Source organism: Psilocybe cubensis, chromosome 11 (genome assembly GCF_017499595.1).
Source record: "Psilocybe cubensis strain MGC-MH-2018 chromosome 11, whole genome shotgun sequence".
NCBI lineage: Eukaryota > Fungi > Basidiomycota > Agaricomycetes > Agaricales > Agrocybaceae > Psilocybe > Psilocybe cubensis.
The window spans coordinates 832,247-854,282 of NC_063009.1; the positions used below are offsets into that span (position 1 = coordinate 832,247).

The 22,036-nt window shown below is 45.6% G+C and overlaps 8 protein-coding genes across 8 annotated transcripts; 3 read left to right on the forward strand and 5 right to left on the reverse strand.

Moving 5' to 3' along the window:
• Window positions 1–2,172: 2,172 nt before the first annotated feature.
• On the forward strand, window positions 2,173–2,804 carry JR316_0011422 (Acyl-CoA desaturase; the record flags this gene model as incomplete). Its single annotated transcript, XM_047897078.1, has 3 exons — window positions 2,173–2,395; window positions 2,456–2,631; window positions 2,700–2,804. The coding sequence occupies 3 exons, from the start codon at window positions 2,173–2,175 to the stop codon at window positions 2,802–2,804; spliced, it is 504 nt and encodes a 167-aa protein (XP_047743487.1).
• A 95-nt stretch (window positions 2,805–2,899) lies between these two features.
• Window positions 2,900–5,518, reverse strand: JR316_0011423 (Aspyridones efflux protein apdF; the record flags this gene model as incomplete). The annotated part of the gene is made up of 16 exons (XM_047897079.1): window positions 2,900–3,034; window positions 3,099–3,216; window positions 3,269–3,326; window positions 3,379–3,437; window positions 3,503–3,636; window positions 3,691–3,787; window positions 3,848–4,036; window positions 4,086–4,092; window positions 4,149–4,305; window positions 4,357–4,399; window positions 4,455–4,574; window positions 4,628–4,676; window positions 4,730–4,758; window positions 4,808–4,834; window positions 4,896–5,165; window positions 5,217–5,518. 16 exons carry the CDS (start codon window positions 5,516–5,518, stop codon window positions 2,900–2,902), a joined length of 1,794 nt encoding a protein of 597 aa, XP_047743488.1.
• Window positions 5,519–6,719: 1,201 nt separating this feature from the next.
• On the forward strand, window positions 6,720–9,288 carry JR316_0011424 (Pyranose dehydrogenase 1; the record flags this gene model as incomplete). Its single annotated transcript, XM_047897080.1, has 11 exons — window positions 6,720–6,852; window positions 6,910–6,991; window positions 7,052–7,107; window positions 7,165–7,269; window positions 7,328–7,434; window positions 7,501–7,906; window positions 7,959–8,353; window positions 8,422–8,509; window positions 8,559–8,908; window positions 8,966–9,179; window positions 9,260–9,288. 11 exons carry the CDS (start codon window positions 6,720–6,722, stop codon window positions 9,286–9,288), a joined length of 1,965 nt encoding a protein of 654 aa, XP_047743489.1.
• Window positions 9,289–9,608: 320 nt separating this feature from the next.
• JR316_0011425 (uncharacterized protein) lies at window positions 9,609–11,587 on the reverse strand (the record flags this gene model as incomplete). The annotated part of the gene is made up of 9 exons (XM_047897081.1): window positions 9,609–9,623; window positions 9,678–9,813; window positions 10,010–10,092; window positions 10,158–10,554; window positions 10,617–10,840; window positions 10,899–10,942; window positions 10,998–11,049; window positions 11,109–11,121; window positions 11,184–11,587. The coding sequence occupies 9 exons, from the start codon at window positions 11,585–11,587 to the stop codon at window positions 9,609–9,611; spliced, it is 1,368 nt and encodes a 455-aa protein (XP_047743490.1).
• A 785-nt stretch (window positions 11,588–12,372) lies between these two features.
• Window positions 12,373–14,893, reverse strand: JR316_0011426 (Aldehyde oxidase GLOX; the record flags this gene model as incomplete). The annotated part of the gene is made up of 4 exons (XM_047897082.1): window positions 12,373–13,967; window positions 14,016–14,590; window positions 14,644–14,738; window positions 14,786–14,893. The coding sequence occupies 4 exons, from the start codon at window positions 14,891–14,893 to the stop codon at window positions 12,373–12,375; spliced, it is 2,373 nt and encodes a 790-aa protein (XP_047743491.1).
• A 784-nt stretch (window positions 14,894–15,677) lies between these two features.
• JR316_0011427 (uncharacterized protein) lies at window positions 15,678–17,219 on the forward strand (the record flags this gene model as incomplete). Its single annotated transcript, XM_047897083.1, has 4 exons — window positions 15,678–15,890; window positions 15,953–16,556; window positions 16,621–16,916; window positions 16,974–17,219. 4 exons carry the CDS (start codon window positions 15,678–15,680, stop codon window positions 17,217–17,219), a joined length of 1,359 nt encoding a protein of 452 aa, XP_047743492.1.
• A 107-nt stretch (window positions 17,220–17,326) lies between these two features.
• On the reverse strand, window positions 17,327–18,815 carry JR316_0011428 (uncharacterized protein; the record flags this gene model as incomplete). The annotated part of the gene is made up of 6 exons (XM_047897084.1): window positions 17,327–17,460; window positions 17,515–17,924; window positions 17,986–18,421; window positions 18,474–18,517; window positions 18,573–18,670; window positions 18,729–18,815. 6 exons carry the CDS (start codon window positions 18,813–18,815, stop codon window positions 17,327–17,329), a joined length of 1,209 nt encoding a protein of 402 aa, XP_047743493.1.
• Window positions 18,816–19,275: 460 nt separating this feature from the next.
• On the reverse strand, window positions 19,276–21,324 carry JR316_0011429 (putative FAD-linked oxidoreductase; the record flags this gene model as incomplete). Its single annotated transcript, XM_047897085.1, has 10 exons — window positions 19,276–19,674; window positions 19,730–19,802; window positions 19,854–20,011; window positions 20,078–20,206; window positions 20,267–20,317; window positions 20,370–20,518; window positions 20,607–20,835; window positions 20,902–20,937; window positions 20,997–21,100; window positions 21,162–21,324. 10 exons carry the CDS (start codon window positions 21,322–21,324, stop codon window positions 19,276–19,278), a joined length of 1,491 nt encoding a protein of 496 aa, XP_047743494.1.
• Between the last annotated feature and the right edge of the window lie 712 nt (window positions 21,325–22,036).

Sequence of the window (22,036 nt, forward strand, 5' to 3'; positions counted from 1 at the left end):
CTGCATTTAAACTGAAAGTAATAGCATTTATGGCTATTCGCCCGCAAGCCGAATATTTCTGTCATAAGCCTCCACCAAGCAAGTAGCTCAATGTGTTATAATTACACACCAGTAGACTGACGGCGAGGTGCCGTTGCTGAGAGGTTGAAGCGACTGAGTTGTAGTTGAGGTTGGAGTTGGTTCCAGCTACATGTTATAATTTCGTGTGATAATCATATCCTTATGAAAGAACAAGAGTGTTCTCAGATCTTGTGAGAGTGGCATGGAAAGTTTATTAAGGTGAACCTCGAGTTAAACTTGAACGTTGTTTGCACATCCATCATCTTGCCTTTGAGGCGTGGGGAAATCATTAGTCAATCTAATTAGTCATCCCAACTTTATAAGTGTAATCCGGAGGGCGACCGTCGGGCTTTTTGATACACACCCTTGGGTCGTACAAGTTCAAGCTTGATAGTGCGCTCTTATCAACAGATCCGACAAGTTCGACTATCTTTTCATTTTTAAAGCGCCATTGATATTTATCACACTTGAACACGATCTTCAATCCGTCACCAGAATTCTCCGGAATCACTGAATCTGTAGGATCAAACAATCGTTTAAACCCCAAATTGATGGCCACGATGTACGGAACAACTGTACAAAGCTTCATGAAAACGTTCTGGAAGTCCACTCAAACCCGAAGCAGCTTTTAACGAATTTATCCCGACCATCCTTTGGAGTCTGGCTGCTGTCGCCAGTTATTGACAATGTACATACTCCCTTGTTTGTACGCGTCGAATGACTGCAGCGTTTCCGACATGTATACAGGCATCGCCACGTTATGTTTAAACGATCCACTGATACCGCCGCCTCGTGGACAGTAATCTGCGCCCAATTTCAAACAACATCACATTTTTGTGTATGCAACATACAGACACACGTAGCACACAGGATCCCAGGGTATTGTTTCCGACTCCCGGAAGGAAAAAGGCGTGGCCTGCTGGCTTCTTTTATACCTTGTTCACCTCCAAAAGGAACTGCACCCTTCTATAAACGGAATCAGGGTCACCCCAAAGCTGAGCGATCCTGAAGAGAATCTGAGTCTTAAAAGGTTTTGAACTTTTCTTAAAGACCCACCATGTGTTCCAGGCAGCATCTTTTCGTGGGATTCGACATCAAAGTTATCACTTTGTCCGCTTGGCGCACACTCATTCTGAACGCTTTCGAAGCTCGACACTCTTCGGCATTGCCCCACATACCCTGACCATTGAACACAATCTACTGTTAGACAGATGTACTCAACCTATAAAAGAGGATTTCCGCCAACGAATGGGATTAGATGGTTTAATGTTGCAATTTTAGTGTTCACACCAGCAATTGCAGCATACGGTCTCTGGAAAGTGGAGGTTAAGTGGCAGACCGCCTGCATTGCTTTGGCCTACTATGTTTTCTCAATGTTAGGTGAGAAGCACAGTTCTTCTTTACTAATAAAACTCGCGTGGCTTGACAGCGTATCTCCCAGGCATCACTGCAGGTTAGTCTCTACATCCTTTTATTATTTTGCTTTATCGAGGAAGATATAACAGGCTATCATCGATTGTGGTCTCATCGTTCCTACAACGCGAGCTTTCCTCTTCAATTATTTTTACTGGCTGGTGGGACCAGTGCAGTGCAAGGGTCCTGTTACTGGTGGGCAAGAGCACATCGATCTCATCATCGACATACAGACACAGATCTCGACCCATACAATGCTAATCGAGGTCTGCTATGGACCCACATTGGATGGATGGTGTTCAAATCTACTCTCCGCACAGGGCCTTCGGATATTTCGGACTTAAGGCAAGACCCCCTAATACAGTGGCAGCACCGTCATTACTTCCCATTGCTTGTCATTTTTGGCTACCTGTTACCAGCGGCTATCCCGGGCCTTCTTTTGGGCGACTGGCTAGGTGGGATTTGTTTCTCGGGGGCATTACGCCTGACCATTGCGCACCATGTCAGTTCTAACTTTAGTTCTTCAAGTCCTTACACTGATGTATATGTACATGCGTATAGAGCACATTCTGCATCAATTCCATCGCCCACTGGCTTGGATCATCGCCTTATGATGATGTATTGTCCCCACGCGACCACTTGTTGTCCGCCATTTTGACAATGGGAGAAGGCTACCATAACTTTCATCACCATTTCCCGATGGATTACCGAAACGCGTTTTTCTGGTATCAGTACGACCCCACAAAGTGGTTCATAGCGTTCTGTGGAAAGGTCGGATTAGCAAGCCACTTACGTGTCTTCCCAAGCAACGAGATAGCTAAAAGCCAATTGGCTATGAAGCTAAAAGAACTCAAACGTACTCAAGATTCTCTCAAGTGGCCCACCCCAAACGAAGAGTTACCAGTGGTGTCCTGGGATACATGTCTGTTATTTATTCGCTTATATGTACCCGCTTTCAGTTTATTACTGACACAAATTCAAGTCCAGGAAGAAGCTCAATCGAGGCCTTTGATTCTCGTTGCTGGTTATATTCATGACGTTTCTCGCTTTATTGATCAGCATCCGGGTGGGAGACATCACCTCGAAAACAACTCTGGAAAAGAGATGACTGCCTCGTTTTATGGAGGAATCTATAGGCACTCTCGTGCAGCCCATAATGTACGTCATTCTGCTCAAGATTATGTTCAATTTTGCTGCCGTCGACTTACTGAGTGATATAACTTCAGCTTTTAGCAATGATGAGAGTAGGAATTCTAGACTGTGGTGTCGAAACACCTAAAATCCCTGTAGCTATAACACGCCGGCTAAACATATCTGAGCAAGATATTTAAAAAATTTACCTGACATATCTTAAATTCTGATGAATGATGTAAGCCTCAAGTTTTAGATAAAGAAGCTTTGTAAATTCCTGATTACGTCTAATACGCTACAACATGAGCATGTCCTTCAAGACTGGAACGTCTTTCAGTAGTTTCAAGCGGCGCCATGAGCGCGGCGCTTGTCCAGCCGCGATTGTAGTCCTCGACATGTACAGCAGGCCCGTAACACCAATGAGGATGACCTATCAAGGGTAAAGTAATCCAATTAGACCTATATCCGTAAATTAGATGCGTCACAACACTCACACCAGCGACGGCAGAAGGGATTGCCCAAATGTGGTTTGGGGTCAACATGGCCGCTTGTAAGAGATCGGACGCGAGGGCACCAATGCTACTGATAGTCAGGACAAGACCGATACGGGTGCTAAAGCAACATCAGTCAAAAAGACCAAAAGATTCAAAGTTTCCATGCATACCCAATTTCACTGTTTCTAGAAGCCAGAGACGCCAAAGCAGTCGCCATGAGCGATAACCCTATTCGACGGAGATTAATGACAATATTTATTATATCACATAAATAACGCACATGCACCGGCAAAAATGCCATAGAAGAAAGCGTAGGCACAAAGCGATTTAGGCCCTTGACTAAGAAAAAGGAAAAGGCATTTAACATCTTAGCGATAATGGTAATGGATTGATCGATTGCTCACATCGTGCATGTAGTGAACATCATAATTGACAAAAATCCAGAGATGGGCAATAGAAGGTTCCACGGGCCAACAAAATCGGAGGCAAATCCGAAAGCGACGCCTCCCAATACCCCGGAAAGGCTGAAAACGATGATCTAGGTCCAGGTGTGTAAGCAAAGATCGGCAGTCATAAAAGGAAATACATTTACCATATTGAATGCGAAATCAGGTTTGACGCCCTTCTCCAAGCCCAAGAGCTCTAGATACATAGCAGGATAATATATGATGAGCATTGTGAGGAACGTTCTGTTGAATTTGCATTGTGCGTCAACGAAAAGAGTGCAAGCCAAGAAACATCTGACGTACGCCCCGGCAGCGAAGATGTATTCCATCTCCTTGGAATATTTAGCCAAATCGAGATGCGGAAGTGGGAAGATAGGTTTCTCTTCCTTGGGAGGAGTGCGCAAAAGTCCGTTGCCTACGATGAGGAGCCCGAGTACGACGAAGGCAGTGATACGAACCGCACCGCCCAATGCAAAATGGGGAATAAGGCGCCTACAATGTATTTTAGCTCGGAAAATGTTGGGATCAACAAGTCTGATACCTTAGAACTAATAAAGCTCAGTAAGAAATGGGAACAATAGATTTAATCAGAAACGAAGCTCACCTGGTGGAAAGACCATCCCACCCAAAGATCCACCACCCATGACAATACCAGCTACCAATCCCCTACTGCGCTTGAAATAATTGAGAGGGATTGCAATAGTTGGCACGAGTACGAGGCCCATTCCCATTCCCATCACCAAGGATTGGCAGACAAAAATCTTCAGCACGTCATCAGAATGAATCAGCAGTTGTTTAGTTAGCTGACTGACCAATCCAAATTGCTCTTCTCCAACGAAAGATAGCAGCATTAGACTAGTACATTTCGATGGGCGGTCAACATATGCTTTATTGAATAAGCTTTACTCACCCGACTATGAAAAGAAAGGAACCTCCATGGATGGCGAAGCGGAAATATCCGATGTCTGCAAGTTTGCCCGAAACGATAGAGAGGAATAAAGCGAAAAAGAACTGAACGCTTGCAATAAACCTGTTGGTTGGTTGTAGTGAAATTCGAGTCAAATTGATTAGATTACCACTGACCTGACTGCAATGGAATTTTGATCTACCAGCACGACGTGTGTATATTGCTCTAATTCAAGGCCACATTCAAATTGTGAACGTCATTGTAACAGGAATACACACCTTCAAATACGTTCCATGTAAACATGTACCTTAAACTCTGATCAGTAGAGCAAAATTGTCACAACTGGTACAACCTACCCAATTGTGCTGAATTGAATCAAAAATCTGCACATGAAAGAAAATTCAATCAGCTACATATGTATGCGTTTCTAAAATCAAAACTCACGCTCCAGCCACCGTCATCCATCCATATAGCCCGCCCTCGGGAGCATGTTTCTTGTAAAGCGGAGGGGGGTCTCGTGTGTATTCATCTTGAAGTTCCGGAATGTACTCTTGGTGAAATTCATGTTCAATGTGTGCTGAAAATTTGGCGCTCTTCGGGGTATATCCCCACTCTTCGTCACTGGCAAATTTATGGGATTTAGGCGTAACAGGAGGAATTACAGAAACTTCTGGTGTGGGTTCAGACCACGGTGGCCGAAGCTGGGCCAGCCAGCTACTCATAAGGTAAGAAACAGATCATTTTGATAACAAATGGAGGACTCACGATCGGCCGTTATCAACCAGATTCTTTGCATTGAACTTGAACTTCTTCCTGGACGGGGCGACAACACTGCGAGGCAATTCACGCGGAGGCAGACCTGGGAGCGTAAGAATAGGGGCAGGTCTGTCGGGTTGAATATGTGCAGTCTGTGGTCTAGGAGGCAAAGTTGGGCTACTGGGTTGATAGATCCGTGCGACTCGATGTTCTCGTTTCAACGATGGCTTGGGCGAAATAGGACGAGGAAAGGAGTCAATGTGAGCTTCTGTTGTAGGAGTTCGAGGTCTGACGGGGAAGGTCGTGAACATGTTTCTTGATTGCCACCAGGGCTATAGTTTGGAGGCCACCAGGGCTTTCTCAGCAACGTACAACGTTGAGGAGAATAACGCTTGACCCGGCGAATGCATATCTTTCGCGCTGCGCTGTTTTCCGACAATGGCTGTGCTCTCGACCGCCCGCCTCAAACCACCGCGCCGGACTCTTAGGACATTATTGATCGGATTATATTAGCTGTTGTTACGACAACACCGGAACAGCCACTGTCTTCTCTCCTTGAGCGCTAAAGCTTTCCTCTGCCAGCTCTCTGTGAGCGAACATACAGTAAATACTATTTAAATTTCCGAATATCAGATTGTATGTTTTTCATTTCTCTCGGAGTTTGCTCGGGGTCGAGTCGGACTGTCGGAGTTCTTGAGTCCCAACGTGAGAGCTTAACCAAGGGAGTCACTGGACTGAACTGTACTCTCTGGAGTATCGTATACTTTCTTCGACATTCATAGTATTCTATTTCATTGTCTGCGGAGGCGATCTCTGATTCTCGGAGTTGTAGTTGCAGTTAAAGCCGATGGCCGGCGTGAGACAACTTGTACTGCTATTTCTTCCAGTTGTTGTCCTTGTATTTCCGAGTCCGAGAAATGAATATCAGCCTGAGGTATGTTACTGCATGGTCGATTGAAATCAGCTATTTATGAACTTGTACTACTCTCATGTAATCTTATCTCACGTTGAACATATGAAACTCTTCACAGGTCATAAATCGCTGCTCCTAACTTCGGGAGAAGTTATCTTGACTTGAAGTCCTGTCAAACGTTACTGTGTAACACAACCCTCCGTCAGCAGCTGCCTGGCATATATTCGTAAAATTACATTGACAAATGAAGGCTAATAAACATTCTCGTTCTCGTAATGTGCCTAAAGAGTATGCTCATTCCAGCTGCGAATCAACCCTATACTGGAAACCTTCAACTCACTTTACTCATCGCATTCTAGATGTACTGGTTGGCTAATAATAAATTGCCGAGAGAGGTTCCGACATGAGAGTTGATTTTGTTGAGGTTTGATATTCATCATCAGTGATATGTGAGCTGTGAACATGTGCTATTTAGAGTACACTGGCGTGTACATGTTGAATGGGATCGGGTCTTTCTTTGAGATATAAAGCGGGCCCGACAACTTCAAATATTGTAAACTACACCATACCTGCTGCACAAGAATTTAAAGGTGTAAAACATGCAGTCAACTGCGATATTGCTGGTGTCTGTTGTTTTCTATCTAGGAATTATACAACTTGCGTTGGGAGTTATCATCACAGATCCTTCACAGATTGCTGGTACCAGTCCTTTTGACTACATAATTGTTGGAGGTATTTTGTGACCATTTTTCTTCATCATGCAACGATTTCTTACGTTTGAAATAATAGGTGGAACTGCCGGTTTTGTCGTGGCAAATCGTCTGACCGAAAACTCTACGATCAGAGTTTTAGTTCTGGAAGCCGGTATAGGGTGCGTGCCTTCCAAATTACTTAGTTCAGCTGTTTTGACTGAGTGCATCAATTTCTACAGGGATGAAGGAGTTTTAGAGATGCCTATACCCTTCATGGGCCCGATTCTTACTCCTGGTATGACCTGTTGCGACGCATCATTTAATAACCAATAACATCATGCCCGTACTCCAGAAACACAATTTGGATGGAATTACACTGTCGCACCACAGATCGGACTGGATAATCGAGTATTTTCATACCCGCGAGGCCGAGTCCTAGGAGGCTGTAGTGCTGTCAGTGAGTGTGTTAGCCAAGGCGCACTAACGCCATTGTTTAATCACTACTTCACATCTAGATTATTTAATACATCAATTTGGCACGGACGAAGATTGGAATAGAATCGCAAATTTGACGTCGGATCCAAATTGGTCTTGGACAAATATGAAGCAATACGTACAAAAGGTGGGCATATATATTGAATACACAAATCGAATTAGTTAACAGTTTATTTACACCCTGTTGACATAGTACGAGAATCTCGTCCCTCCCCTCGACGGTCATAACACTACTGGACAATTTATTCCCTCACTTCATGGTTTCAGTGGAATGGTTGCGGCGAGCCTCCCAGCTCTCAATGTTACTATCGACTCTCGCGTTATGGCCACTCTTGGGCAACAATCAGAGTTTAAGTACAATGAGGACACAGTAGGTGGCGATCAGAGTCCTCTTGGAATAGGTTTCATTCAATCCAGCACTGGGGGAGGCGTTCGAAGCAGTTCATACACTGCCTATTACCTTACTGCAGCGACTCGACCAAATCTCGTTGTATTGACTTCAGTTATGGTCACCAACATCGTCCAAACCGGAACGACATCTGCAGGACTTAAGGCCTTTCGCAGTGTACAGTTTGTTCAGGGCCCTGGATTTCCTCCAAGTAGAGCTATTTTACTATTTCCAAAATGAACGTCCACTAATTTTGAATCCAGTCACGATCAATGCAACACGAGAAGTAATCCTATCCGCAGGCTCCATTGGTACTCCAAAGATTCTGCAACTCTCAGGGATAGGAAATGCAGCAGATTTGAAAAAACTGAACATCCCCGTTCTAATCAACAATACAGATGTAGGAAATAACCTGTTCGATCACACGCTCCTTCCCAACATCTTCGTTGTCAAGGATGCAAACGCTAACAACACTTTCGACAACTTGCTTCGAGATCCAAACCAGATTAGCATTCAAACTAGCGATTGGCTCATAAATAAAACCGGCCTTTTTGTCAACAATATAGCGAATAATTTTGGATTTGCCAGAATAGCATTGAATGGGAGCGCGGATCCTGCTCCTGGACCCAAGTCTCCCCACTATGAAATGATTTTTGCCGTGAGTGGACATGCCAATATTTCTAACCCTTTCCGAGTAATCCCAATTAAAATCTCTATTCATCTTAGAATCTGTTCTTCCAAAACCCTGGCCCGTTCAGACCTGCAACTGGAGGGTATTTTACTATCGGAACAATGCTAACTAGCCCAGTATCTAGTGAGTACTTCGATGAAGGTTTGTTTTCAGTTTAGCTGAAGCCTTCCAGCTGGGACAGTTAAGATTTCCTCTACGAATCCGTTTGACCCCCCGATCATTGATCCCAGATACCTCACCAACCAATTTGATATTATAGCAATGAGAGAATCGGTCAGGGCCATTTTACGATTTACTGCAGCACCTGCCTGGAGTGATTGGATTGCCGGTCGCTTTGGACAAGCTTTTCAGAATGCCACAGACGACGCATCCATTGATGCATATGTCAGAAATCTCACGATATCAGACATGCATCCAGTCGGTACTGCTTCGATGTCGATAGCTGGGACATCTGGCGTTGTAGATTCCAATTTATTGGTAAAGGGGGCCGATGGACTTCGGATCGTTGATGCATCTGTCTTTGTGAGTACATTAATTGTCATTTCTATATTGCGTCCTTCTGATACAAGGATGTAATAGCCTAGGAGTCCTAGTTTACATTCCCAAGGGCCTGTGTACTTGCTTGCTGAACGAGCTGCAGATATAATCAAAGCAGCTCAGAGGTCAACGACCTCATCTACGACATCGTTATCTATTACACCTACTGTAACTTCATCGAAGACGTCGTTTCCTGTTACTAGTACTCCAGCGTCTCCGGGAACAGTACCCGAATTTGGCCAATGTGGTGGGATAGGTTTTTCAGGTCCAACCGGGTGGTATGTTTTATAATTGTTGCTTCCTGTTTAAAATTCCTTTGTTCTAATAATGGTATAGTGTCCCACCCTTCAACTGTGTTGTTCTAAATCGTAAGGGTGCTTTATATATTTCAAATATGTGCTGACACCATAATCTTTGTAGCTTTCTTTTCTCAATGTCAACCTTAATGGACGGAATTTTTGGAGATAAGAAGCCGAATTGGTTTCCTGGCAAATATTTTGATAGAGTCTGAGAAGAATATCTACTTCTTTTCTTGGTCACAAATACATTTTGAATACGGACAAACCAAAATTAGCGCCCATCGGAGCGCCCATTGTTAGCCGGTTTGCTGCCACCCTTGATAGCATCTGTAACTGCGTAGGAACCCTCCACCTTCTATTCGGCAAACTCCGACATCATTTCTTTTCTAAAGTTCAAAAATCTGTTCAATGTTAGTAACCTGCGCCGTTGGATAGTAGTGATTCACACCACTTACATATACTTTCTTTCCGCTCTTGACCTCCTGTACGCGTTGTTCAAGTAAAGACGCTGCGAGTTCTTTCCAATCTGTTTCCATCAAGCGTTTCAGTCGTTCCCTAACGGCGAGCTCTGTCATGTGTTGAGGGATAAATCTATGGATATTGGCGTCAATGCCAGGATTGAGGAAGCTGATTCGAAACATGCCTTGGTATTTCTGTTGCAGAAGCCGTTGCTATGGTTTTTAGGAAGGAGTCCCAGTTACGAGCGTGTACGTGATAAACATAACTAACCAGTTCAACTAACGATAAATAAAATTCCAGTATACTTCGGACCGCTAAACGAACTCACGGTGGCTCGAATTGGTTCAGAGATGGATGTTGTGTGTGCCAGTGTGACTTATTCCATGGTTCATCTTTTTTCCAGTTGATAATCTGTGATAATGTCATGCTGAAATGAGACTAGACGGAGACAGTTGAAAAATTTTGCATATACCGACAGGGTTAATGAAAGGGACACCCTGACACAAAGCATTATACGGTGATGGGCTCCAGAATGGATTTCCAACCCCCACCATAGCTTTACTTAACCCGACATGGGCCATAAAGTCGTCCATGCTCAATGGACCGAAATTGATAACGCCGTGCCCAGGATCCGCTATATCAGGCATGTCTCCTTGTGTTTTAGGATCCCATCCCAGATAATGTTGATCGAGCATCCAGCCACCTACAAAGTTCATCTCCAGCTCCTGGGCCGCCATGCTGAAATACGAACGGTTCCAAGTAAATCTGTCGTCGTAAACGTACTTTATCTGCTTCATGAGCATCCACACTTGGTTTGAACGATGATAAAGCCGGACGACGGGAATTTTCTGGCAATCTTCCTCGATGGAATACCTGCATCGGTATAAAGATTTAAATATGTTTTGACATGCATCGAAGAAGGGAAACATTTATACCCTATATATTGAAGAGGGCTGTCTTCCTCCGCGATGAAACGGGGATCTGGATTGGCGGACAAAATCCATTTCCCTCCCAATGGCGTGGCATAAGGGTGTCCCCCTACAGATGGAAAAAATTCGAAATCAAATATTTTCCAGGCCGGTATTCCTCGAGGATTCATGGGACCTTTTACACAATGTGGGTTCTCGTGGCATTCCCCTGCTCGGTTTCGTATGACAACCTATTAACGCAAAGCCAGATGTGATGCTTAGCGTCAATATCCGAGACGGATCACTCACTTTGACCAGATCAGGGAACAGGCGGTATTGCTCCAACGCCTCCTCTGAGGGAAAATAACTGTTAGTATATATCCACGGCTATTTGGGGAATGATTGTACCGAAGCTGTTCGCGAAGAGTGTTGTATACCCCATTAATCTAAGGTTCTTATACTGTCGTACTCTTTAGAATGCGAAGCCGGGCGTCAATCGATAAAAATACACAAACTCACAATGGACATCCCCCTGAACATGATAGTTGTGAGTAATATAGTACTCTGCCCTACAATTGCGAAACGTAGGCTTACCAGATACCCTCTCCGCCTCTCCACCCTCGCACAACAGCCTCCTCAAACCAATGTGAAGCCAGAAGGGCGATCTTTTGCTGATTCTTCCCACAATTCTTCATTGAAATGCATGAGTAGAGATCTCTCAACGTTCTCGCGTTCCAATCGTGATAATCTTTGCTTTCAACAGTCTCCGCAGAAGAAAATATGTCGTCGACGTGCGGTGGAGCTGGGGTATATTGTTCAGCGTGGAGATTTGAAATGGAGGATGGTTGGTGGTCGACGTGAATGTTAGCTATGGATGGCGACGACAATGTACTGTTCATGACCCCTCTCAAACTGAGCAAGATTACAAAAACGGATGCTACGATGCCTGACGCAAGAAATATCTTGGTCCTTGGAACATTTTGTCTACTGAAAGGCATCGATGTTTGATATCAGAACCACTGAATAAACTCGTTAGCGGGTGATAAGTGTGTCAATGGAAAACCTCGATGAACCACTCACGACGATTGGGCTATGTGTTGGCATCCTGGGGTTTCGCTTCGAGAAATGAGCAATCCTTGTAGTGAAGAATATGAATGCTGACCATCATATGCTGTTGTGCATTCAAGAAATCCTATAGGATCTCGTTGTGGGAGCTCCACATTCATGAATGTTTAAACATTTGAACATTCAAGATGCTCTTTCTCGCATTAATCATGCTCCCAAAGCCTAACAGGGGCAGAGTGAAGGCGGTAATGTAAGCTAGCAAACCGATTTTACAAATTATAATCTAACTACAAATTTTTAAAGGAGCGTTGCAACGTTTGAAAAAATGGATGGCAAGGTAGAAGCAGGATCGTTATGACAGCGCTAGGCAAAAATCGAAGAGAGTCAGAATTGCAGCTGTAGGCAACTCGAACAACTGTGACCAAGAAAAGAAAGGTCAACGGATGTCGGTCTATCTTGACGAACATCGTAAATCGTAATGAAAGCAAAAAACAGGAAAAGGTCCGAAATAGAAAATATCCATTCAAAGTCTGTTTCAACAAATATGAATATGAATATAAATGGAATTCCGTTTGATTGAGTGGGAGCATGATTTGGTCCAATGATGTCTTTGAAGTCGAAGTTCAAGTCCAAGAAGGGAACGTCGTGGTTCAGTCGTGAGTAAGTGTAAGTCCAAATGTCCGCCCGGCGAGAACATGGTGGATGATGCGTTCCAAGATTAATATCTCAAACCACTCGGAGGCGGTGTCTCGTGCTGCATAGGGGTCGTCGCATAGGGGTCGTAGTTTATACTCATGCCTGTCCCGCTCGGTCTGCTGGGTTCGTAGGCATCGTGATCGTCCCTATACGGCGCGTTTAAGCTCGTTGTACTCGCGTTCCATGCCTGGCTGCGATTGTCTTGCTGTAGAGGCATGAATGCACTTGAATCCGAACTTCGCATCCCTGCACGCGTTCCCATCACAGGAGCACCGCTGCCAGTTAATGACATGCCTTCCGCAGAGGTCATAGGGTATGAGGACGCTGGCGGAACTGCACCTGTTCCATGACGCGCTGCGGCACGGCGACGGCGGGCAAGGCAGACACCAATGACAGCACCAACGACACCGACGAGCGCAACTCCTCCCACTACACACCCGATGATGACGCCCAGGTTAGAACTCGATGATTTCTCAGGATCTGAGGACCCTCCTGGGGTGGTGGAGGTACCAGATGCAGATCCAGAGGCAGATGCAAGGCGCACGTTGGGAGGGAGCACACTGGCAGCGGCGACTGGCTGAGTGCCAATCTTTCCATTACCGACAATAAGATAAGAACCATTGCTAGGGATGCCGTTGATGTTAACAAACATGAAGGCCGGCCCAGGCTGGAAGAGGTTGGGATTTGGGGGAACCTGTGCCACATGGAGTATGATGGAGCCATCGCTCTTGACAGTGTATGTGTTATTAAGCTGGAGGAGACGCTGACCCATGTTCATGGCGTGTGTAGTGAAACCTCCTCTGTGGATGACAACAGAAGCGGAATCTGCGGCATCATTGGCGGAGCCAGAGTATGAGGTGGCAGGTATGGTGATATCGAACGAAGGCCCGCCATATGAAAGCGTCTTGGGTATACCAACAGGCGCCGGGCGGGTCGCCGCTGAGAAGTATGGAGGGTAGAAAACTTCTGCCTTGTATGTCGTAGGGAACACAGTGGTCAAATTCACGTCAACGTTGGGATTGGATCCGGCGATCAATACAGATGCATCTGGAAGCAAGATGGCTGAGGAGTGATATAGGCGAGGAATAGTCGATACTCCAAGTCCTTTGTTTGACCATCGACTTCCTTTCGGCGCGTTTGGGTCATAGATAGCAGGAGTAAGGACAGGCCCAGATGCCAATGATTCTCCGTAGGGCATGAGATCGTACGAAGGTGTCACAAGAGTTGCCTGAGAGTATCCCGCCGTACCATTGAGGCCTCCATTGACAATCAATAACTTTCCGGTAGGCAGTATGACAAATTGGCCCATGGTCCGTCCTTCCAGCATGTCGTCGTCTTTCACGTAAACTGGAGCAGACTGGTCCACGGGTTCAGCAGTCAAGCGTTGACAATCCTTTGAAGCTGGATACTCCCAAGTGTTGATATAAGGGTAAGTGTAGTTGCCCCAAGCATAGTCTGGCATGTCACTTCCACCACAGAATAATACTGTAGGTGTATAATTGTTGGCCGGGGTAAGAGGAAGCATTGCTGTGGCACCCGACGCGGGATAGACGCGAACGACACCGCCGGGCATGTCTGGGAGTGGTGTTTCTGTGTTGGTGACATGATCCCATAGCACTAAAACGAATTGTCAATTTAGATCGCTATGAATACTAAACAACAAACCTGTGGAAACATTGGCCTGTACAAGCATCTTGCCTGAGGGCATAAGGAAAGTATGGGCGTACGCGTTGAGGCCAGACGTTTGAATCAGGAACCGGAACGTTCGAGGCGCATCCGCGACCGGTGGGTAATATTCGTACGTGCTGTCGGCAGCTCCTCCTTGCCTTTCTGGATCGACGTTGGGGTAATTACGATTTATGTATCCACCGTTGACAAATCCGCCGATAATGACAATGTTTCCCTCACCAGTGGGTTCTGCAGCAGAGTACCACCGACTGTTTTTCATTGAGAGCACAGTGGGATCGTCGAACCACTGGCAATTTGGGGAGGAAAAGGTGTCCGAGCTTCTGCACGGATTCAAAACGCGAATGGCCCTTGTCCCGTCAAAATCTTGGTATGTGGAATCCCATGCAGCAGAGTATCCTCCTGGGTTGAGTTGTGAACCAAGGTTTCCCCCTGGTCCAACGGCTCCGTTTCCGCCAAACGTCACAAACGAGCCATTAGGCAAATGCATGCCGGATGAGCAGAATACGTTCGTCCTCACGTCCATAACTTCTGTTTCATGGGTTTGAATGTCCCTACAAGGTTCGCTGAGCGTTTTGGACGGATATTAAAAAATTTCGACGCGCACCATACAGATCCCCACGCCGGATGACCCATTACTTGTGCTGCATTTCCTTCTGCTTTGTCGAGGATATACACCTTTTCTTCGTTCCCAAGGAACATCTGGAACCAACTCAGCGTGCATCAGGCAGACAAACGGATGAACATACCATCATTGCGCTAACTAGCGTATCTCCTCCATCTGAAAAGGACCCGGCAATAGATGCTCCATGAGCCAACGGGGCTGCAAGAGCCAATAAAGAGAGTGGACGTAGCATAAACGAAAGGTAAGAAAAAGGAGGTTGTGGTTGAAAAGAAGAATGCCGTCGGAGCTCCTATTGCCTTGTGTTCGTCCGAGACCTCGATCACTCTAGAACGTTACTTCAGGAATGCCAGCCACTTTGTCCCGTAACATTAATATACGAAACATCTCCGTAGTTACAGTTACTTGCTAGTATTTAACTAATGTGTGGTAATTCGTGATAATTTTTCAAAGCCTTCGTGGTATAAATAAAATAAGATCTAGAATAGCATCCTCACGGTGAGGGCTTAAAACGGAACCTTGTCTGAAACTTGCCCAAAGCGACTTATAAACTTGGACTATGATCAGTGTTGTATTCACGTTTATAACTGTCGATTTCCGTAGGATTAATTCTTTCATAAACTTCGATATGAAAATGCCGTCCTGTCCTCTCGCAATTAAAAAAGTTAATTATCTATTTTTAGTGCATGAGTGTTTACTGTTGGTTTGAATCGTTGTTGATTTCCTTACACGCCAATCAGTTGACAGCTTGTTTGAGCACCAAATGACGGATTCTTTGCGAGACAGACCATACTACACCGCATACCAATCAAGTGGACGGATACTTACAGAAAGCCCTGAATCTGCTGATGGTGGGAGGGAGGAAGGAATGACGGATCAGAGCTAACAAAAATGATATGGTCAAGTTATGGCTAAAGTACCTGAGTAGTACCCGCTAATATGCATACAGAAAATTGATATGCACGGACTCAGAGTCCACGCCACGGACGTGGCTTGGTTTGTTATCCACCTCCATTCTAATGGTTAAACATGCATCGATGGCTTTCTTCCAGAGATTTCGTCGACCTGCGACGGTTTTTGGTGTCCTCTTGTTCTCCTTGATTACTGTAGGCTTCTTCAGCGGCACCACTCTAGGGATACCCGAAAGCATACGATGGCGCACGACAGTCGAGTGGAAAGAGAGCAGGAGATTCATTGTTGGCTTGACAGAGAGAGCCGGACACCACGATGAGGTGTGTCTCTCGTCGATTTAATCTTCGAAGTCCACTGACTAAATTATTGTACATGGTTGTAGGTACTTGGCGCACTTCTCTACTCACTGCGTACCATGCAAAGTGTTCGAAAGGTCCTAGTATATCGCAACAGTTTCCGCTATAAATTCGACGAAACTATCAGGCCGTTCTATCCCTTTGCTCCAGAGCCTGCTCAGGCAATGCTCGAATCTCTGTCAAATCCCAATAACACTGACGCGCTGGATGTTGTCATCTTATCCACCGGGGAACGTACCATTGAAGCCATTATGCCCACCCTCGTCGAGGCATTTGATGCCCGACCGCCTGATCGCAAGTTCACGGTACTTTGCGTCGTGCATGATGCAGGTCGCCTACAAGAATTGGATTTTATTGCCCCCTTGTCTATCCGCGGGGCACTTCGATATGTGACTCTGAATCAAGCTGCTCAGCGGACGCTGTATGAAGGGATTTTTGCTGCCGCCGCAAGACACCCTGAGGCTCAGTTCGACCGCGTACCAGTCTATGCAATTGCTCCTATTTTTCCTGTACAAGGTTTGAAGAACCACCAGCGATATATATTAACGAACGTAGTTGTTCAAGGTAACATGGATCAAGGCCGTCGGGACTATAAAAAGCTCTTCGATGACATGATGGATGCGCTAAAGGGTCTGTTCCTCCAAAATTAAATTTTCGTGGCAATTTAACTTTGATACTAATGAATATCGTGTAGAGAACGCAGAATTTTGGGGATACAAACCACTGGAAGAAGGAACAAATGGATCTTACGTACCACTCGAACCCTCGTTCGGAATGGAGCCATTTCTCATTCACCTCGCTGGTGGCACAGTGCGAAATTTGGTGGTTCCTCAAGCACTATTAAATGTCGTCAAGGTTCACCAGTCGCTACCCTATCCAGAGTACTTTGCTCTCATGAACAGCATGGATCTCGTCTTACCCGCTTTTGCTAAAGAGGGGTACTACAAAACCTCAGCGTCGAGCTCAGTCGCAGCTGCCGTTATAGCCGAGGTACAACACTGTTTTTTTACATCAATAGCGCAATTGAAGTGTTTTCAACGTTTCCAGGTTCCGATTTTGGCTAGTCGACGGCTGCTGTACTGCTACCAATATCTCGATGAGAGGAACTCTGTCATTTTACCCTCGGGGATGTCGGAGATAGAGGCGGTACGACTCATCCGAGCTGGAATCACGCCTGACACTGGAGAACCATTTAATCGGGAGGCTGTCTACAATCGCACAAATATGGAGCGTTTACGTCAAGAGATCTACGACTCGAATGAGAGGACGTTGATCAAAGCCTTTGCGTTATGAATTACCCAAAATAATACCTATGGGGCATCATGTTATTGAGAAGTAGAGAAATTTAACTTGCACCAGAGCGACCTGCCACGATAATTCTATGGCGTGTTGAGCAGATTTCACACATTATTCCCACCATGGGCGCTTACTGCTTTAGACCGGCCCGGGATAGATACGACAGATCTAAATTCCTCTACGATGAATGTCGTGTACCCATCCTCACGTTCTGGGAGGTAGTAAATATGGTCCCTAACTATCAACAAGAACGAAACATGTACTTTGGCATAATAATAATATTATTATCAACACGACTCTCGTCCCTTCTCAGCATTATCTAAGCCTCCGGGGTGTATTTTAGGGCGTTCAGCAGCAGCAGCAGTAGCAGCGTGCTCAGTTCCATGCTCACCCGTGCTGATATCGACAGTAATACTAAAAGTGCCACTGAATGTATCCCCGTGAGCATAAAGCTTATTGGAAGCAAACGAAGGCATTTGGGTACTGCGGATATCCATCGACTCCGACGATGCAGGTGGTGCCGATATCATGGTTTGCTGTGTGCAATACGACAGCGGCGCAAACTTCGTATTTCTGAATACGCGGCACGCCATAATGTTCATGAGCATGACATTTGGACCTGCAAGCATGATTCGATATTCGTCCGGGAGAGATGTCATGAACATCATGATCAGCGTTGACAGATTGGTGGTAATCGTCGTGCTTAAAAATAACCATAACCATGAGCGCATATATTTATGTACAATAACATTGAGAGACTCACAGATAGTACATTTGACCATCATTAAACAACGCTCGTGAAAACGGCGGCATACGTCGCCCAAGGACTATCTCCTGAAAATGCACTTTATGTCCATCACGAAGAAGCGTAGCTTGCATAAGCCTCCATGAAATAGCCAAAAACACCAGCGTGTCGTTGATCAATGGAGCAATGACAGAGCTCGTCGCGTATCCTTCGAAATGCGTATTGACGCAATATCCCGTTTTACCGATTTCCCGCACCGTGTCTCCATGGATCGTCGTGAGACAACCTCCAATGACAAAAAGCCACAATATGCCAAAGAACGCAGTGACAGATTTGCTTCCTCCATAAATTGCGCGTACTCTGATGGTAAAGAGCAGGGTAGTGGACGGGACGGCAACGGAGTACATCGCCCCCATCGCCTTTTGAAATCGTGTGCAGTAGATAATTCGGGTGGCTGGAAAAGAGGGGTTAAACTTCAGGGAAACATCATCACAAATTGTATTTACTTTGGAACACCGTGGATAGTAAAATATAAGCCAGAGAGGAGAACCTGAAATACCAGTGTCATTACACGAGGTCACGCAAAATAAGAGGATCGCACATACCTCGAAATAAAGTATGCAATCGTCGGTAGCCTGATTCTATAGTTGAAGAGTAGTGTATAATCATCTTTCACATTTTCCAAAACATCCCAGATCAAAATCTGAAGCGTAGAATATTTAGCTGGATGACATAGCGGATGAAAAAGATTGAAAACTCACTCCAGTGCAAGCAACAAATACGTACCCAGAAACCGACGTTTGGAACTGTTCGTCATCAAGAGGGAGGCGAGGTTCGAGATTAATCATTTTCAAAGAGATACCTGTGGAGGTATTCATTGTCTCTGTTCATGGAATGCATATACAGGTTGAAGAAAACAGAAACGGTGAGTGCGATAACCTCGCTGGGGGGCACTCCTCACCCGGGTCAGCCCATATTATATATATCACATCAGGGGAAAATACTCCGACCGAAACGCAAAAATTTGCTCAAAGAGGGTAGGATACATACTCAGAGAAGAGTTACGAATTAAACCAGAGAAAGTAACATTGCATCCGTACATGAGGGTACTTGTCATTCTGTCAATAAAAGGCTTTGGCGAGTGGTGTTGGTCGGTGACCTCATCGGTGTTGGATCTTATCTTATCTAATCAGAAGCAACATCGTTTAGAAAGGAAACAGTCAATCAGCAACAATGGATACTCACTAAAAGTTACATCTTCCTTCAACGTATACCACCTCGTACCTCGTACCAAAGACAAAAAAACGCTCAAAATTTCCATCCTCCAGTAAGACCCATAACATTATCAGGATCAACTCGCGCCTTCAACACACGCAGCGCCGGAAGATTATCGCCATACATCTCCTTCAGCGGTGTACCAGCAAGCGCATAATTCGGATACACAGGCGATCTTAGAACATCCGTTTGTCCCTGGGCAACGGCGGCGTTACGAATGTGCGCAGAGCTAGCGACAGCAGCGTCGTGCCAATCCTTGTCGAATTCCTCAGAGGCCCAGTTGTAGTCTAGCATGAAGGGCTTGAATGGGATGGTTCGTACAGGTGGGTATGCTGTTTTGTCGGTGTTGTGGGAATAGATGTTTGGTAGGAACAATTCCGCCAGGTACGCGACGCTGATCTCGCTTTTATTCGCTAAAGCCTTCCCCCAGAACTTTACGAGAGATGTAAATCAAAGGCAGACGTAGATAACTTTGTAGAACACATACGACTGTTTCATTCACCAGTAATTGAGATATTCCAGGCGTAAAATTGAGCATAGGAAGGGCATTATAAGCAAATCTGAGATACGGGGGGTGAGTTAACGAACAAAAAGCGCACATAAACACTGACCTTGTCCCCTGAGTTGCATTCAGAGGCGCAGACTGTATAAGATTGAGGTAATCCCTCGTACCAACATCGGACGAAAGTGGCTGGATATCCAAAAACCCATCAAATATGCCTGGCGGCGGTGTGGGCGCATCGTAGAAGAGAAACGCGAGCGCAGTCAACTACAGGTCAAATCAATCAGAAAAAATTGCGCATTTTGTCGAATAAAAAAAAAGTTTATTATTTACTTGGCTACTCGTTGGATCCCATGAGAATCCTATTATTGCAGCGGCCTTGGGGTCTGTATTCGTCTGGAATGCGAGTGTGGCCGCTGTCAGAGCATCCACAGTCGACGCATCAGAAACTATGCTCCCGCCCTAAAGTATTTCAAAAAACAATAAGAGTCAAAACGAGACAACCAGGATTCGTTATCATACCCAGACTTGCGTTTGAGGGAATGCCCTCACAGTAAATCTAGTTACAATACCCTTGAGTCAAAGACGTTAGATCCACCCTATTACACACATGAAATCAACCCACAAAGTTATTATGGCCACCCTTCAATCCGAAGAACAGTTCAGGATCCGAAGCTTGAGTAACTTCAACAACCTTTCCATCGGGCTTAACGAGCTGATACGAAATCACATTATCGACCGCGAGCCCAAACTGATTTGTCTTATACGAGTACCCTACCAGAAAGAAAAAGAAAACCTCCTGGATCAGTATCAAACCTTTCCATTACAATTGAGATCAGGGGGGGAGGGGGGGGAGACATACCACCGCCGAGTGTAAACCCAGCCACTCCAACTCCAGTTACGCGTCCCCCTATCGCCGTGACCCCGAAAGGCTGCAGTGCAGCGTACACATCGTCCCATATCAACCCAGGACCCAAGTCAATCGTCTGCGACGCGCGATGGTAATTGACCTCCGAAAAGCGGAACATCGCGATCTGAACACCGGTTGTGGACGAAAACCCCTGGTTCGCGATGTGTCCGCCGCCCTTCACCTGGAAAATGAGATCATGATGAATACGAGTGATCTTTTTTGGTTGTGTATCATGTTGTGAACGCACTGCGAATGGTGTTCGTGTTCGTCCGAGTATGGTTAGCTTTGTAGGTTTGTTCAGCCATGGGCAAGACCGCAACTGAGAGATGAAGATCCACCAACAATTTTTCCAACGTCCGCTGGTGTTCCTGGTTCGACTACACAAGTCGCGTTCTGTGAGCTGGAGATCGCATAATGAAATATCCCCTTGTCGTACAACGGGTCCCCTATTATGATAGTGATTCAGCTTTTTGTAACTTGGGGAGCGTGCGTCTTTTTAATGATTACCTGGGTGGAACACTCCGCTGGCCGAAGATATTGCCTTGCTGATCTGGATGCAGACGGCGTCAGGAAGAACAGCCCTTCGGTTGTTGTCTGCGATAATCGTTCCAAAGACCAACGGTAAGCTACAGATTGCTGTAACAGCTGCCTTCCAAAGACGTGTACCCATGACAGTAGCTGTGAGAACGTCGACACTGGGATACCATAAAGCCTACGCCTACGACGACTTATATCCTTTAATTCCCCATGATGTAAGGCCTCGAAAGTTGATGAGAACAATGTGAATAACGCCCCAGCTGCATTATATTTATTAGCCTCGACGTGAGAACACGTTGTCCACGTTTTGGAGCACAATTCAGTTCGGGTCGGGCAGGAAAGAATAAGGACGGTTTTACAGCTGGGAATGAGCTACAAGCAGAGGGTGTGAGTGAAGGCGCATGCAGAAAAGGAAAGCTACACTTACGCGATGCTTCTCATGCGAGCTACTTTTGATCTGGGCGTCTTCTTTCAACTGAGATGCACATGCTGTTGTTTGGTGGGTGGATGTCCGAGATGGACTCTGAAGAATGATGTCTGAGAAGGCCGACGTCGTGCACTAGCGAAAACAAAATTGTATATAAACTCCTGTCTGGCTTAAGTGGCACTGTATCGGCGAACGTTGGTTAATTACAAGGTGTACGAATTGGGCATTAATGCGTACCAGGAATACTGGAGATAATCCGAGAGTAAACACAAGGCCTTGGAATAGAATTGAGGATTATACTTTACGGTTGTCTATGCTTGTCTCCGTCGGTCTCGGTCCTGTGGGATGAAATTTCTTCCTCTGGGAAAAGGCTGGGGAAGTGCATGGACACTGAATGAATGGATTGGAGACAGCGTTC